We start from the raw sequence: 18,451 nt of genomic DNA on the forward strand, positions 1-18,451 counted from the left end.
AAGGCTAAAACTGAAATGGGATCCAGACTAGGACTTGAGTCTGGAGACAACTGGGCTGGTAAACATTTCAGGTTCAGAAAATAATTTATTTGGAGTATCTGAGCTTGATCCGATCCACTGAGGACACGGGAAAAATAATAGTTTATATGTCAGTTGTGAAATACTCAGATCTTCCATAATTTGCAGATATTTGTGCATTGTAATTTTATGGTCTTTCAGAAGAAAATATTTTGGTTTTGAATCCATGTGTTTTGTAGGCTGGAAAGAGACCATCAAACCCTGCCTTTTGGTGGATAAATGGAAAAGGCGAAGAAGTGAAGTGGAGCTTTGAGGAGCTGGGGTTCCTGTCTCGGAAAGTGGCCAATGTGCTGACTATAGTATGTGGACTGCAGAAGGGGGACAGAATTGTTGTGATCCTGCCGCGAATCCCAGAATGGTGGCTGGTGAATGTGGCTTGCATGCGAGCAGGTCGGTGAGCACATCCAAGACTGGTAAAACTAGTTAATGCAAGTCAGTTGAGAGGATCAAGAATGTATGTTGTTTATAAAGGAGAAGTAATGTAGTAATCTACTGAGTGGGCTAGCTACCAATTACACAGGCAGTCTGGAAGGATTTGCACTAGGTGCTATAGGACAGGTGGCCTGTGCAGCAGGTATAGAGATGACAGAAGGCAGGGAAGAGCCATGGAAGTCACCAGACAGGTCCACATTTCATTCCTTACAGGAGAGCACAAGCAGCTGCATTACTCTGCTGTAGCTGTTTGGCTTGGGAATGCCAGGGCAAATTCATCTCAGAGGTCAGTTCGGGAATAGTTAATAGTTTAGGTTCTTAGAAAATAATCAGATGTAAAAAATGCTATCCCAAACTAACCTTATTGCTCTTCCAGGAATTGTCCTAATTCCAGGAATAACCCAATTAACAGCCAAAGACATATTGTATCGACTCCAGGCGTCAAAGGCCAGGTGCATCATTACGGATGACACACTGGCTCCTGCTGTGGACTCAGTGGCATCTGAGTGTCAGTTTCTGAAAACCAAGCTAATCGTGTCCAAAGGCAGTAGGGAGGGATGGCTGAACTTCGCTGACATGTGCAAGTGAGTATCAGTTAGTGACTCTGCAGTCATGATGCAGAAAGTAGACCTGTTCTCCACAAGTGCTCATTTGCAAAGTATTCATCAACTATAGGTACTCATCAGATGCCAGCATTAAGGTGTTAATCGTGATTGCTTGATTGCTGATCCACATCAGAGTTGTTTACTAACAGTGGGCTTGTTCTGGGAAGTTTCTATCCTGTTCCTCGTAAGAGGAAGTCTGTCCTTGAGGAAAGTGTAACTCCATGTTATTTTAGCTAATTTGGTGAAAAGTTTCTGTGAAGCTTATTTGGAGTAGGAGTTCTGCAATATGCAATACTTCACTACATTCTGAAGCCTGTGTAAAGTAACCATTGAAGTGACAGCTGCATTCTCTGTTTTAAAGAAACCAGTCTGCTGACTATTCTTGCATCAAAACAAGGATTCAAGACCCAGTGATTATCTTCTTTACCAGTGGAACTACAGGTTCTCCAAAGATGACTGAGCATTCGCAGGGTAGTCTTGGTTTCAGACCCCTTTTAAGTGAAAGGTATGAAAGGTTTGAGGCTGGTTGAACTAGGGATAATTGAAGCTGCGTAGTAGAACTGATGAAAAATTACTGAATAAGAAATAGTAATGTACGCCCCAGTCCTTCTCCCTCTGAAACAGACTAGAAACTCCAGCAGATTTCTAGGGGAGTAAGATCACCCCCAGTGTTCCAATTTTTTGATTAATCTCTCTTACCCTTTCTTTAAGAGTTGTTCAGAGAAGAGCCATCAGCTAGTTATACTTTAGCCCAAAGAACTAAGAGATGCCATGCTGTCTGGGCTGCAAAAAGCTGTGTGATGTGTATATGAGCAGAGGCAGAGTTTACGCGGGTTGCACAGATCACCCTGATCCCTCAGCAGCCTTAGAACTGAAATACCTGGTGTCCAACACAGCATCCATGAATGCTGCTGCTTCAGCCCTATCTTCCTACCTAGTGGAAAGTCACTTTATTGAAATTCAGACTCCTCTCTTTCCCTTACTCTATCCTGTGTTATGACTAACATCATATATGTATGATATACTTATGTGTGTGTATATATATATATTTATGCAAACATAGATGTCTTTCTACCCTAGAGCTAGCTCATAAAATAAACTTACTCGGAGTGCACAGTGCCCACGTATCTCGTTAGAAATCTTGGGCTTGTTATTTTGTTTTTTTTCTTATTTGTTTGTGCTTTGGGTTGGGAGTTTTTTTAAGAAAAAAAAAATTTCATTATCTTTTTATTCATTTTTTTCTGCTGTATCAGGTACTGGTTGGATTTGACTCCCTCAGACGTGGTATGGAGCACAGCAGACACAGGATGGGTACTGGCTTCACTGGCGTCTTTTTTTGATGCCTGGGTTTTTGGATCATGCATCTTTATACATAGGCTCCCACAGATTGAATCAGCAGCCATCCTAAATGTAAGGAAAAACTCACAGAGATGTATTAATCTGCAGAAAGGGTGCAAAAAAAAAAATTCTTAACAGCATCCATAGATTTCATGAGGGCAGTGTCCATAGTTGTGTTCAAGATGCTGCATCCATTGTGTAAAGCCCATAAATTTTTAATGTACACAAAAGGGGCTAAACACGCTGTTCATTCATACGTTTTGCTCATAACTGGTGATTATGTGAATGAAAATCATCCAAAAGCAGCACTAATTGCTTGCCTTTTGTTCTAGTGACTGTGGAAGTAGTATCAGCTGGTATTAATGCAGATTAAAACTGAAGCATTTCTCTGCCCACATTGGCCAAGATGAAAGTGAAGACCTCCCTGTGATGTACACAGAGACAGGCTTGTTCTGCCCATGCTCCAAGCTGTGCGCTCTGGTGTCATGTAGACATGTTATCATGGGATTTTGTCCAATCAAATATATTTTGAATCTCTGCATATTACACCAACTGTGGGAGGGTTTCTTACCCAACAGAGAGCGTATGGTGCTTTTACATAGCAAGGAGAGCTGCATTTGTCCCCTATATCACCTATTTATTGTACATCCACAAGGCAGTGTTTTGTCTGAACTTCGTATATCTATCTTGTTGTTTAACTCACTAGACTCTCTGCAGATTCCCCATTGACACACTGGTTGGTGCACCAACTTTGTTCCGCATGCTGGTGCAAAATGATCTTTCCAGGTATGTCAAGACATTACTTACTAATGTTGAATTTACCCTAACTAAACTTTAGTTAATCTCCCAGAACTAGCTGCTTGACCCAAAATAGAGTAGTAATTTAGTTTAAAATACCCTTCGTGAAAAGACTGTCATAGAAAACTTGTGAGTTTTGCTGAGTTTTATGATCAGACATAGAGAAACTTACTGTTTTCCCTCAGAAATTTGAGACTTTCAACTAGTGAACTTGTGAGCAAATCCCTGAGCATATTAAACTGAGCACCTGTTAAATTCTTTATAATAATTTTCATTTACCACATTAATTGGCTGTGCTTTCAGAAAGACTGTCATCCTAGAAAGTCAGTTTCAACATAGCTGTGAGGGAGTGACTTGGGGCAGTTGTACATCATCCCCTGCTCCATTTCTCACTGCCTGCCACTGTTTGTTCTCCCCGTCTTATGCTTTCTCCCTTGGACTGTTGCAGAGGGTCAGCAGTCAGGGCCTTGGCTTAGCAAATCGCTCTGTGGTTATAGGCATGTCCTTACATCTCAGCTGACTTCAGCAAAAATTTTACTTTATTTTTCATGTGTGTTTACTACTACTCATATGTAATGTTGAGCACAGGCTGATATCCTTGCTGTATCAGGAACAGAAGGATCAGGAATCCTCTGATTTCCCCACTTCATGGGACTAACTCTCACAGTAAATAGCTCCCCAGAATTATTTGTTTATAGTTCCATGCTCCTTGTCTTGCCCAGATTTAAGTAGTGCCTCTCTTGTTTTTTAACTCCCTGTGAAGCTACAGATTCATGAACCTGAGGCACTGCGTGAGTGGAGGGGAGCCACTCAACCCAGAAGTCTTGGAGCAATGGAGAAGCAAGACTGGGCTGGACATATATGAAATATATGGCCAGACTGAAATGGTACATCTGTAGGGTCAATATTCTATTAAATTTTTGTAATTCCGTTTTGCTTTACGATGTTTTAATGTTTGTTTTCAAAGAACACAGCTTGTTTCTTCCTTCAGGTTTATGTGACTGTTTCAGTAATCTCCTCTGCTGATAACCTCTGAAAGAACACCCTTTCATGGCCCTCCTCACAGGACCTGCCAGAAACATGGACTGCTGGGAGGAGATGTTCTCTAGTATTTCCATAAAAGTCCTTAAGCAAATTCCAAGTAACAGTGGCAGGCAAGAGTTTGAATCTAAGGAAGAAGACTGATTAACAGAGGACATGAATTCTTCGCAGATGATGGAACAGGATTATTTTAGGGAGTTTCTTGATTTTGTTTATCTATACCGTACAACACTGAAATGTAGGATCCTATGAACCTTAATTCCTTACTTTGGAATTATTCTGGAAAATACATTTAATGAATTGAATGTGAATGTAGCAGTTGTCCATTGCAAAACTTTGGTTTGATTTTGATTTTTACAGGGAGTAGTCTGCGCTGTTTTTAAAGGAATGAAGATTAAACCTGGATCAATGGGGAAGGCAGTTCCCCTTTATGATGTGCAGGTTTGTTGGCTGCTCTTTAGAGTCTTTTTTTGTTCAGTTGGTTTTGGGTTTTGTTTTTTTTTTCCCATTGGACTAAAATGTGTGTTGTTTTTCATTCTAGATCATAGACAAAAATGCTAATGTGCTGCCTCCAGGACAGCAGGGGGAAATTGCTGTCAGAAGCAAACCTATAAGACCATTTGGTTTCTTCTCTGAATATGTAGTAAGGACTCTATGTTATTGCTCAACACCACCATTCTTCCCAAAATTTCTCCAACTGTATAGTGGTTCAAAAGGCTGAATATTTTTCACCAGTTTATTATTTATTGCCAGAGTAATTTGTTTGTTTGGATTGGTGCCTGTTAGAAAAGAAAAGAGAAGAATTTGCTCAAGATTGAGTTAAAATTTTTTTAAAGAATCAAAAAGTTTTTAAAACCTATTTTATTGTATTTTATAGCAATGTCAGTACAATTCTTCAGCATTCTTGACTGAAAAACTAATTCCATTGCATTTAACGTTATGTGCGTTACAGCATAATGTATAGCTAATGCATGCTCAAAATCTAAACTACTGTTTGTAAACCACTTTGAGGATAACCCTAAGAAAACTGCAGAAAGTGAACGTGGGGATTTTTTTGTCACTGGAGACAGCGGGACTATGGATGAAGATGGATATTTTTGGTTTATTGGAAGAGAAGATGACATCATCATTTCTTCAGGGTAAGTTTGCATGCTTCCTTTCCAAATCTGCCATTGTATAATCTTACATGTTGCGTTCTTGGTGCACTTCTGACATGATAGTCCTGTGATGAATGTACTGACCTCTTGACTTAGGAGTACTTGCTTTTATTAGCTTTTCATAGACCTGCAGTATTATCTTGGTGATGTCAGTGGCATCTCAGCATCCATTTTCCCTGCAACATCTCAGCTGTTTCAACAAAAAGTGAAGACTTCCGTTGGCAGAGGAGGGATTTTAATCTACTTTGTTTTTTTACTGAAATTGAAGGACACGGGTATCAGATTCAAAGAGCATCGAAACATTGTATTTTTAACATTTTGAAATGAAACAATTTGATATTGCATGATGTAGCATCAACTGGTACTGCAGACCCCAGCTGTCGGGGTGGGATGGAGCCCCAGCTTAGGATCCACAAGGAAAGGGGAGAGATGGAGAGGTATCCACAGCCCCAGCAGTCCTCTGCCACATGACCACTGTGAAATGCTCCTACCTTCTGACACAGCCAGCTTCCCATTCTGCCTAACGTTTCTATAGTTGGTTGTTGGTTTGTTCAGAGGTTTTTTTCTTCAGTATGACAACTAAAAAACATTTGGTACTGGTTTTCCAGCTCAAAACCAAATCCTACATTTTTCTTTCTTTACCTAGATATCGCATTGGGCCGTTTGAAGTAGAGAGTGCCCTGACAGAGCACCCAGCAGTAGCAGAAACAGCTGTTGTCAGCAGCCCAGATCCCCTCAGAGGAGAGGTGATAAAGCTGAACAGTGGTGGGGGAAGCAATGTGTTTGTTTAAATGTATAACTATATAAAGCAGTTCCTACTTTACTGAATAATGTACAGGTCTAAGGCAGTCGCGATCATGTATAATCCTATTTGGGGTGACAGGCAAAATCCCTTCCCATTTACATGCCTTTGCTGTTCTTAGAGGGTCTGCTCTGTGGACGACATTACAATGATGTTTACTTTCCGCTTGTGGTTACCCACTTGTCTATACACTGAAATTGTCTTTTCTGGCTGTCTTGGTGTAGCCAAAGTTATAGTATAACTGCCGTAGCATTAAACTTGGGCCACACGTGTGGAGAAGGCACAGTCCTGTGCTGGGATGATATGGGCATTCTGTCCTCAGTGTGAACTCCAGAGAGAAACAAAATGTCCCTCAGCTTCAGGGAGAGCTCTACAGAGACACCTCTTACTACTCCTCCTTCTTGACCCCTGCTGAGAGGATAGAGCAAATGCTCTTGGTTTGTAATGAGGGCAGGAACACTGTGCTTTCAACTTTCCCTTATGCACATGCATGTGCAGAAGCTGGGCACAACCGTTTCTTATATTGCACTGGTTTCTCTGTTTCTTGCTTTTGCACATCATGACTCTGAGCAGTACTGGTCACTAGTAACCTGTATATCAGCTCCTAAAATGGATGATGTCAGATCACTTTTGTTGACCTTACTTTACAGGTTGTGAAAGCATTTGTGGTCCTGTCCCCCACCTTTTCGTCCAGTGACCCGGAGACCTTAACCCGTGACTTGCAGGAACATGTCAAGAAAACTACTGCTCCATATAAATACCCTAGAAAGGTAAATGCTTCTGAGGGGAAACTTCAAACCGGGGCATCCTTCCATAAATCTCAGGAGAAATACTATCTGGATTTTCATGATTCATCTGAAAGAGACAGTGGTAAAGATTCAGTTAGAGCACTGGCTCCAGAAAAAACTTTCCTAAATAACATTAGTTTACATTGTTTTTCATGTATACGAGTAAAGTGTTTGTTTAACCTCTCAAAAATTCCCAGGCTTCATATGATATCCCAGTTAGATTTGCATGTTCTAAGTCAGGCTTACAATCGTAATTCTCCATTTTGTATTTAATCTTCAACCAAGCATTCTTCAGTGACTTTAGGGTAGTACCTGACTGAATCTGAATAAGTTTTTATCTGCTGGTCCTCACAGGTAATAAGTAAGAGGAAAGCCCAGGAGGAGGATACACTTCATGTTGCTCAGTAATCCGAGCACTACAGAGGAAGAGCTACTGGCAGTGCTTTAGTTCAGTTGTGCAGGAGCCATAGGAACTAAGGACCATTAAAGACTGTGTCAATAACATCCCTTTTCTCTTCTTTTTGTCGTTCGTCTCTGACCTCTGATACCATTTAGGAACTCATCCTTCTGTTACAGTACTCAGTTTGGTTAGCTGGAAAGCAGCTACACAGATGTTTGGCCATCTAGGCAGCCAAAGAAATTGTTTTACAAGTGGCACAGTATGCTGCCTTGTTTTGGCTTGGACTTGATCCTTCAGGCAAGCAGTTCTTACTGATGCAAGTCCTCTTAGTTTTCCACATATACTGAGAAGCCAGTCTTATAAAACGAACCCTTTAGAATATGCTACATTGTTTTCTCTCTTTTCTTATTTAGATAGAATTTGTCCAAGAGCTGCCAAAGACAATCACTGGGAAGATCAAGAGGAATGAATTAAGAAACAAAGAGTGGGGACGGATGTAGCATTGTCTGAAATTTACTAGGACTTCTTTCATTCCATTAACACAATATTAATTTCTCTGATATAACTTCTCTCCTACTAACTAATTTTATTAAATGCCTGAGCATCAAGAACTTCAGGTAACACCAAGATGTGATGTTTGCGCCTGCTTGCAAAGCTTCTAATGTCGGTACCACGGTTTCAGTTCCTGAAGCACTGCTGGGAGAGGGAACAGACTGTACAACTCCACTCTAGTCCTGAATGTCCACAGGTTCACCAGAATTTGGCTGGTGACCCATCTGTTTTAGGTAACACCCAAGGTCAGTGAAGAGATACTGCTGGTATCGATTGCCTAGCTCCAAGCTGCAAAAAGGCAGGCATGGATTTGAGTGGTTCAAATGCTCTGTCCTTAAATGCAGCATATTTAAACTGAATGCACCCCTCCTATCATTTACTGAAGATGGAAAGATTCCTCTTTATTGACACCACCACAGGACCTTCGTAAACATTTCTTGTTTAACATGTGTTGATAACAAGCAGTGACAGCTTCTCCCATGCTTTATGCACAAATACTCTCTCATACAGAAATAGCTTTGTTGCTTGCCCTCTGTTCTGATCTTCACACACAAGAGACAAAACTCCTGTACCACTTCTGGTGGTCTTTAAAATGAAGTTTGTGGTTGGGCGAGTGGCCCAATTTGTAGAACAGACCGTGATTCTTTGCCATGGTAGACACTTGCTACAGGACCAGTCTATTTCTACAGCCACTTAGAGGTGAAAACAGTGAAAAAGCTCCCTTGATTTGGTTTGGATGATCACATCTCTGTTTTACACTTAGCTCTTAGCTCTATAAAGAAGCATGTACTGTATTGTGCACACCCTTACTTTTTACAGTTGTACAGGCAATAGTGGGCCAAACTTTGAGGCTACATCAGATCTGAGCTGTTCATCCTCAGTTTTTTTAATTTTGTGTGCTCAAAGATGATTTCATTTTCTGGCACTAATTTTCATTATTTGACAAAAACATCTCCAGCCTTGGAGTTCTCTTCTATTCATTAAATAAGAAGAAATTTCTAGCGAACAATAGCATCTTTAGGCAGGAAAGAAGGTCTCTTATAGCTGTGTCTCACTGCATGGAGTTCTGTGTCTACTGCAGCTGTAAAGTGAGATTTGGAGTATTCTAATTTTGACAAAGAAAAATATTTCATTTCTTGACAGTAAACACCTTGCTTATGTCAGTGAAAAAAACTGCTGAAATGAAAGCAATTGTCAATAAATACAAAGTTTACTTCATTCTTTTTTGACAGTGGCTTCATTTTGTGCTTAGTATTTCACAGAGATTTCAGAACACTTTTCACTGTTTCACTCCTAAGGCCTCTAGGAGCATTAGATTACATGATTATAAAACTAACCATTAGTTTCTTGAGTGCACTTGTTTGGGCATGTCACTTGTCGCTGCCTCGAGCTCTTTTCTGTACCCAGTTCAGTTTCCTTTAGAAGCCATGTACTCCTGGGCCTTCCAGGCACTCTACATCTTCTAGATCTTTCTGCTTGGTTTCAGTCAAACAAGTGTTTAAAAACAACAAAAACTGGACTAAACAACAAAAAGTCCATAAAAAGTGGAGTGATAAACAATTGTGCAACTATCCTTGTGTCTGCAGTTAGCTGTTTGGGCAGTTAAACTCCAGTGATGTCTGAGGATTGGGAGGTTGAGGGGTTTTTTCCCCCCATCACCAAATTTAAGGGTCTAAAGTCAAGCAACTAGATTCAGACTTGGGAAAGTTCAGAGCCTTAAAAAAAAAAAGAGTCTGAATGAAACTACCACACTGCAGACAAGAGTTTTACCACTGATTTCAGTGTGGTCACTTATTAGAATAATTTGCTCCAGGCTTCAACGCTAGAACTGTCACCTACAGTGATCCCTTGCTTAGCTGACCTTAGAAACTGGTTTTCTGTTGTGCTCTGGTAACCAGTTTTCTGCATGAATGGGCTGGGATCAAAGTCAAGCAGACTGCCAGGTTATTCATGCCACGTGCTGTGGCTGTAGTCTGTGAGGTGCTCTGCTCTGTGCTGCAGCAGCCTCTTGTCATTGACATTCAGTGCACTTTTCTGTCTCGTGTTCAAGGTGGATGGCTTGTTTAATTCTCCTCCTCTGCCCTGGATCAGAGAATGGATCAGAATTTCCTCTGATCCATGCAGAATGATTTCAGAGACACAGGCTAGCAGCTACAAGCAGTTGAAAGCAAAATACATCTCTCCGGCACATGGCTTTCTTTTGAAGCCACGAATTTTGAAACTTGACTGGATTGTATCGTTCTCGCTGAAAAATAGTTTTCAGTAGACTAGCCTTTCCCTTTGAGATCTCCTCTCCATCCCTCTTACAGCCCAGCTTCAATTTGATGTTAATCTGGGATACAACAGAAAAGGTAGTACCTGCATCAGAAAAGGTATTCTGTATCAAAAATATTTTGATGCATTACTTCCTGAGAGTTTAGCCTCTCATCCAGAGCCTATGGAAGGGGCATGGTGACTTTGGTATGTATGGTCTCTGTGGGGATTGCAGAAGTGCAACATTATGATGAGGCTGCAAAACAACCTCACGCAGGTGTTGATGCTGCCCGTGCCTCTGCACGTTTCGCCTGACGTCTGCAAAGAAAATGCTGTTCTCCCTTGTTGTAGCAGGGTGACAAGGAAACAGCAATGGATGATACGGAGGAAGCTGCTGAGTTCTTGAGACTCTGGCCTTCAGCCTCATGCTTCAGAAGATAATTAGCCATTTCTTCTGGTGTTTTAGAGTGTATGTTTAGAGTGGGCAACACATCTGTTCTAAAGACAGGAAACAAGAAAAATAACTGATTATAGTTCTTTTGGAGGACTTACTTCTTTTGACATTCTACAAAAGAGAGAGAAATCTTCGTCTTCAGCTGCGGACAGGGAACATGTGTCCTCTTCAAAGTTTTCCACTTAGCAGTCTTTAGATTTTTTTTCTGGTTTGGGATAGTGACAGTGCAAGTCCTGGAAATGTATTACTACAGATGGGGGACTAGCAGATTTATTGCAGCAAGATTCAAAATCCACATTTTTGGTGGTAGGATGAGAACCATGTGTAGGTGTCCCCTTCTTTTGATGGCATGTGTGTTGTCTTCCAACCACGAGCCATGAGTGGAATTCTCAATGCACGGTTGGAAATATTTGGCGTGTTTTTAAACTGTGAGGCATGTTATTAGACATAGTGTAAGACTACTAAATTGCATGAGCAACATGTATTTATACTGAAGACTATTTTGAAATAGTAAAGACTTTTGAAATAGGTATGAACATAAGACCCCATCTTTTGCTTTAACAACCCCTCTGAGGTAAAGAAAATGAGAACTGAGATTATATTCAGTATGTGACAAATAATTCCTTTCATACATCATGCTGTCACACATCACAAGAAACTAAGAAGTTATAGAAATTCATAATATGTGCTTAATGTTGCATGTGTACATATATACTCTCTGTGTGTGTATGTACTTTGGCACATAAAATTGCTCTGCTTGTATTTGTAAGAAAGTTAATGTTTAATTTTATGTCTGGAAATACTTAATACATTTCCAGAATGTGTTTGGAACTTGGTCTTGCAGATTTGCTGACTGGTGATTTTTGTGACTTTGCATGTGTGATTTTAGCCAGTCCATTGAGCAGGAGCATTTTATAAGTGATCTACAATTTAACCTCCTTTCCCATAATAGAAAAAGTTGGAATACAGCTGTAATCAAAAATAGAGCAGCCATTAGGTGAGTTTGGTTTTAGTTACTTATAAGGCTTTTCAGGTTGTTGATGTGAAACCAATTCTTATGCTAATACTTCAGTATTAGTATTAGTCTGAGTCTTAACAGACTATAAGAATAAAAAAAGAACAAAATTTATAAATGAAATTGATGGAAGTATGTCTGTGTGTAAGGATTCATTATTGAAAAGATCAATTAGAGAAGGGGTACTTTGCCAAGTTTAGCCATCACATTCAAGTGTCAGATTTAAGATGCAGACCAGAACTCAGCATCAGTGTCTGAGCTTCCAGCAGCTGTGGCAAAGCAAGAGTCCCGCAGCTGCTTGTTTCCTAATGGATTCCTCTACAGTCCTAAATTCCAAAATAAAGTTTTCTTCAAGCACAGTCTCATAGGCTCCTGGTGAGTGTAGAAAGTGAAATCCCGCATGAGAGTGTAACCAGGGTGATAGAATCAGCTAACCATGGCAAGGAACAATGCTACTCTAGTCCTTGTACAGCCCTGTCCAGCTGGACATTATGTCTGGGAACACTGAGTATACGAAGGAAGTCGTTCAGGATAGACGTAGGTAGTCGTTAATGCGAACAAAACAACAGCCAATGTGTTTCTGTCAAAAGAGAATGATGGAGCGTGGTTTTGTGTAGTGAACTGAGAAAACTGACCAGGACTGCCAAGCTTGCAAGCCAAGTGGGTAAGAGGTGATTCCGGCAGGGGGAGATCGCCACCACCCACCCACTGACCCCCTACTCAAGTGGTACCACCTACTCAAAAGAGAGCAATGGCAGAGGGTGACTGAGTCTGCGTAATAATTTACATGCAAAGCGGGCAAATTTGCACCTATCACCAAAGAAAATAATAATGAATATGTATAAATAAAATAAATATGTATCTTTTTGATCTCTATGAACTGCATGGAAAAGGTATGAGGTATGCGTGCTTGGTGGAATTATCCCCTGTGCATCCAGTGCTGCAATAAAGAATGCCTGCCTTTTAACACTACATTGGTGTTACAAGGTTTTATTCCTGGATTTTTGGTGACAAGAGCAAGAAGTTTATTTAATGTGATTCTACCAGAAGAAAAGTGAACAAAATTCAGCTGTGGTGAAATCCGGCTGTGGCAGGATCTGTCTGCCAAGGAGCCCATGCTCTGCACAGCTCCATGCTCTCAAGTCGGGTTCCCCTTGAGGGAGGGAGGCTGCAGGCACCACGGTCCTCTGCTTTTTAAGGCCTCAGTGAGTGCCACGCATTTCAGACAAATGGGCTCAGTTAGAGAAGGTAACACACTTTGCCTCTTTAATTTGCATGTTTGTTCTTACTTCCAGTGGGTGATACATCATACGGATACATTTCCAAAAAATGTTTATCTCAGCCTTTTATGGTGCTTTCATAAAAGGTCAGTAGTCGTTTTCCTGTGGTGCTTCGTAGGCAAGCAGGTGCAGAGGTAAGGTTATTTGCTGGGTAAGGGGCCAGGAACCCACAGCTCGGTTCTTTAAACCGCATTGTCTATTATTATTGTTACTATTATTATGGTCAGACTGGCTAGTTCTGAATAAAAATCATTATTTTCTTAGTAAATGAAATAACAGAAATTTGAAGGAAGCAGAGAGGACTCTGTGTACTTCCCTTAATCAGATTAAATGCTTCCACAGCCTTTTTTTCCCTTACCATGCTTTGATCTGCAGCAAAATGACACAAAAGGTAAACCCCTTCTACTAGGTGACATGAAACTACGCTCCTGAGATATTGCTAAAGGAATCAGCCCTGTTAATGAATGGAAAGAGGATTATCTAAATTCACAATGTCTACATCTGCTTAACCACATCTGTAAATTCCTTGTTCCTATTAAATGCTTCCTTTATTTTTTTTGTCTTGTCATTACCAAGCTTTAGATGAATCTGAGTTCCTCTGCTATACTATGGGGTTTGTCTGATACAGGCTGGATAAAATTTGACTATTCCACCTCATTTTCTCAATGGATTCAGGGATCATCTGTCTTTTCCCATGGCAAGCTACAGTATGATGCAGCAACTATTTTAAACGTGAGAATAAAAACAGTGTGTCATTGAAAGCTAAAGCTGTTGCATTGGTGGGTTGTTGATGCTAGACATGAGGGGAGACAGTGCTCTCAGTAGAATGAAAATTCAAAAACAGATTCAGTTTTTGTGCCACCGGCAGACGTATGAATCGATCTAGGGCAAGTCACACCTCTTTGTAATAGCACAGATTCTTTATTAGTAAAAATGAGAAATGAAATCTTCCACCCCACTGTAAACATCCTGAGGCATGCTCTGTTCCCACCAAATAACGGTGTCACCATCTCTTTGATTTTTGCTTGGTGTTTGCTTGTTGGAGTGTCCGTGACAAGATATTTCAGCAAGTTCACAGTAAACAGAGCTCCGCTTTGTTTAACTCACAAAGTCTACATTCCCTCTGACCCACTATTTATCGCGTGATGTTGCAGCATGATCTTACCAGTTATCCATTCCACCAGAGCCATGGTGGCTGGAGCTTTCCACCTTAGTCCCATCCCACACAGAGTGTGTCGTGCAGTGTCAGAGTGTAATAATTTCAGAAGCTGTGATCCTCATGGAAACCTGCAAAATTGTCATTTCTGCTTATATGCAGCTGGACCCTAGATTCAAACCATATTCTTTCCTTCAGTGATTCTAAAGCATTTATTTTTTGCAGTTTTTTCCCAACATATATGAAGTTACAAATTCAAGAGCCTGCAGTACTGCAGGAGTGGAAGAGAGTCAAACCACCCTGCCATGAAAATTAAGACAGCGTTAGATATCTATGAATGTTATGGCCAGACCGAATCAGTATGTTTGCAGTCACTTGCATACAGTGTGTATCCTGTGGAAATATTACAAATGCCTATGGGAGAAGTTCCCTGGAAAAGATTTTGAACTCAGACCAGACTGTTCCATGGTGCCACATCAGTGGTTCAGATGAAGAGAAACTCCAAGTCCCACAAATCCTAGTTTGTGGACTTGCTCGTCCCCCTACAAGAAATACCTGTAGAATGCTGTGATTTATGACAGTGTAGGCAAGAACACTGCTCTGCTGCTTCCCTCAGACCGATATAAATCAGAGGACATTCCTGAGAAGTAAATGGAGCCAAATTACTGTAAAGCAAATCTAAATCAGGAGCCTTTCAAGCCCAGTTTAATCTGGAACACCACTTTGAATGAAAACAGGATTTTTCCCACTGAGTAGGATCATTCACTGATGTACGTCAATGCTGTTGTATGGATTTCTCTCAGCTGTGCTGATTTACACAATTAGATAAATGAGTAGCGGACTTTAAAATCACAGTGAGAAAACATGTTTTTAAATGAACATCTTTTATTTCTTCTACAGTTGTAGATCATTTAGTCAGTCAGGTGCAAAATTACCCATTTGTATAGAATAACAAAGCACATAAACTCAGTTTTCTTTTACAGGCTATTGTACGTGCAGCTCCCAAGGGGATGCACACTGAGCCTGGTGCGTTAGGAGGAGCAGTTCCACCTACGATATTCAGGAACTTTGATGAGTGTAAAGCATTCTGGTTATTTCAATCTGAAGATAAGATCATGACAGGGCTGTTCTCTGCTTAGCAGCGTATTACCCAGCTAGTCATGAGCGAGCTTTCTTTCATTTTAGGTAACAGATGCAAATGGTAACATTCTGCCTCCAGGAGAAGGTGGTAGCCTTGCCATACAGATCTTTAGGGACATCCGTGTCTTTATGCTAGATATGTGGTAAGGAATCAAACATATTTTGGGGAATATTTTCAGTTCACTGCTGACTTTTGAAGTGCCTCCCTCCAAACATGTATGCTTGGCTTACGAAGACCAGGGTTATTCACACAGCTCTGAAGGCATCATAACTGATATCAGAAGCACTGGGCTTGATTTACCACGGAACCAAAGATTTCAGAATTATTTGCCCAGCTCTGCTTCTTAATATAATTTTTTAATTTTCTTTCTAGGTATCACATTGGGCTGCTTGAAGTAGAGAGGGAGTGCCCTGATAGAGCATCCAGCAGGAGCTGAAACAGCAGCTGCCAGCAGCCCAGACCCATCAGAGGAGAGGTAAGGACATTGATATTAGGAGCTACCTAAAACATCTAATATACATGTATATTGAGAAATAGCTATGTGTGTGAGGGAAATTTTGGCTTGTATTAACATCGTGAAGATGTAGACCGGTATTTTGAAATACATTTGAGAAGACAAAGAGGCATCTAACTTCCTTTAGATTTCAGAAAAATCAGGGGTACCTAGGCCAATCTGGAACTCTGGCAATGACTTCTCTGAATCCCAATGAGATCCCATACCTTGAAGCAACGTCCCCTAGCCATTCTTCTTAGGAAGGCCATTAAGCAAATGTGGCCTACTGTTTTGGTTTCGGCTGCCGCCGGCAACAAAAGCGCCACGCGGCCACCCCTCCCCCCGCCGGCGTGCGGAGGAGAATGGAAAGAAAGAGGCAGAAACTGGTGGGTCGGGATAAGGGCAGTTTAACAGAACAGCAAACAGAGGGAAACAGTAACAACAACAGTACAGATAAGGAGGAAACACGACAAAAACAGACCCGCTCTCTCGGACCGCACCAGCGCCGCACGCTCCCGAGCCGCGAGAGAGTTCCCGCCGCGCTGCCCCCCCCCACTAGAACCCAGCGTGACGTCACAAGGTATGGAATACCCAGCTCTGTTTGGCCAGGTGGGGTCAGCCCCCACCCCCCGGCTGTGCCCCTTCCTGGAGTCCGGTGAAAATTAACCCTGTCCTGGCCAAACCCAGGACATTATCCACCCCTTATTCCATACCATCTACGTCATGCCCAGGTCCCCCATTGTCCAGTTGATCACCACCACTTCTCCTGTCTCCAGATATCATTCCCTTAGTCTATGGATCATCACTCTAAAGTGTCCATTGAGTTCATTTAATCCATGACTCCAGGCTCCATCTGTCGTAATGGTCTTCCGTGGCAGGAGAGGTGATGTGTGGTGATGGGCGGTCACTTGCTGCATCCGGAGCTCACGGCTGATGTATGTGGTGCGGCCCGTGCCCACAGTCTGCAGGAGATGTTGATCCTGATGAAGGTGCTGGATGCCAGTTGTTGAAAACCAGGTCCAGTTCCATCATCGCTGTGCTCTGCTAGGGTTCATCAAAAAAGTCCATCCTTCTTTAATCTGGATGATTCTTACTATGCTACTAGTGGTACAAAATATAACAGTTGTAACAGTGATAACAGACAGTGACAGGGTTATTTAACAATTAACTTTATACAATTTATTTATAGACTATTCTCCCCTACAATCAAATCCCCATGAGGTACACATCGGACTTCCCCATCCTTCTGCATTACCCACCAGGTACACCCAGGTCCTTGAGCAAAGGCAATCCCGCGGACAGGCTTGCCTTTGCCCAAGGCAGGACTAACCCAAACCGTCTTCCCTAACATGTTCCGCATGTGCACTACAGGGACTTTATCCCCTTCTACTGGGCGCTGAGGTTTTGACTGGGCAGGACCAGCCCGGTTGGTGGATCCTCTGGTGTTAACCAACCAGGTGGCCTTTGCTAAATGAGTATCCCAATTTTTGAAAGTCCCACCTCCCATTGCCCTCAAAGTGGTTTTTAGCAGCCCATTGTACCGCTCGATCTTTCCAGAGGCTGGTGCATGGTAGGGGATGTGATACACCCACTCAATACCGTGTTCTTTGGCCCCGGTGTCTATGAGGCTGTTGCGAAAGTGAGTCCCGTTGTCCGACTCAGTTCTCTCGGGAGTGCCATGTCGCCACAGGACTTGTTTTTCCAGGCCCAGGATGGTATTCCGGGCAGTGGCATGGGGCACAGGGTAGGTTTCCAGCCATCCGGTGGTGGCCTCCACCATTGTGAGCACATAGCGCTTGCCTTGGCGGGTTTGTGGCAGTGTGATGTAGTCAATCTGCCAAGCCTCCCCATATTTATATTTTAGCCATCGTCCTCCATACCACTGAGGCTTTACCCGCTTGGCTTGCTTGATTGCAGCGCATGTCTCACATTCATGGATAACCTGTGCAATAGTGTCCATGGTCAAGTCCACCCCTCGGTCACGAGCCCATCTGTACGTCGCGTCTCTTCCTTGGTGGCCCGAGGTGTCATGGGCCGACCGAGCTACAAAGAGTTCACCCTTATGTTGCCAGTCCAGATCCACCTGAGCCACTTCAATCTTAGCAGCCTGATCTACCTGGTGGTTGTTTTGATGTTCTTCAGTGGCCCGACTCTTAGGGACGTGGGGGTCCACGTGACGGACTTTTACAGCCAACTGCTCCAGCCGGGCAGCAATATCTTGCCACAATGGGGCAGCCCAGATAGGTTTGCCTCTGCGCTGCCAGTTGTTCTTCTTCCATTGCTGCAGCCACCCCCACAAGGCATTGGCCACCATCCAAGAGTCGGTGTAAAGATAGAGCACTGGCCACTTCTCTCGACTGGCAATGTCTAAAGCCAGCTGGATGGCTTTCACCTCTGCAAACTGGCTGGACTCACCTTCTCCCTCGGCCGTTTCCGCGACTTGTCGTGTAGGGCTCCATACAGCAGCCTTCCACCTCCGCTGCTTCCCCACAATGCGACAGGACCCATCCGTGAACAGGGCATACTGTTTCTTATCTTCTGGCAGCTGGTTATACAGTGGGGCCTCTTCAGCACGTGTCACCTCCTCCTCTGGCGATGCTCTGAAATCTTTGCCTTCTGGCCAGTCCATGACGACCTCCAGAATTCCTGGGCGACTGGGGTTTCCCAT

The 18,451-nt window shown here is 42.4% G+C and overlaps 1 protein-coding gene across 4 annotated transcripts in view; it reads left to right on the top strand.

The window, feature by feature from the left end:
• Positions 1 to 18,451, top strand: part of LOC104333667 (acyl-coenzyme A synthetase ACSM4, mitochondrial) — a 29,756-nt gene that overhangs the window by 577 nt on the left and 10,728 nt on the right. The window contains exons 2-14 of one of the 4 annotated variants that reach the window (XR_012765607.1): positions 258 to 468; positions 887 to 1,094; positions 1,477 to 1,620; positions 2,369 to 2,525; positions 3,160 to 3,239; positions 4,015 to 4,138; positions 4,653 to 4,733; positions 4,834 to 4,935; positions 5,304 to 5,431; positions 6,096 to 6,195; positions 6,902 to 7,021; positions 7,853 to 13,127; positions 15,663 to 15,765. Coding sequence is in view for 2 of the 4 variants with exons in the window: in XM_009939199.2 (XP_009937501.2) it covers positions 258 to 468; positions 887 to 1,094; positions 1,477 to 1,620; positions 2,369 to 2,525; positions 3,160 to 3,239; positions 4,015 to 4,138; positions 4,653 to 4,733; positions 4,834 to 4,935; positions 5,304 to 5,431; positions 6,096 to 6,195; positions 6,902 to 7,021; positions 7,853 to 7,939 (1,542 nt within the window). In the remaining 2 variants the exon portion in view is untranslated. The other 3 variants (XR_012765608.1, XM_009939199.2, XM_075436472.1) reach the window with 3 other exon arrangements.

This window comes from Opisthocomus hoazin, chromosome 15, assembly GCF_030867145.1.
Source record: "Opisthocomus hoazin isolate bOpiHoa1 chromosome 15, bOpiHoa1.hap1, whole genome shotgun sequence".
Lineage (NCBI taxonomy): Eukaryota > Metazoa > Chordata > Aves > Opisthocomiformes > Opisthocomidae > Opisthocomus > Opisthocomus hoazin.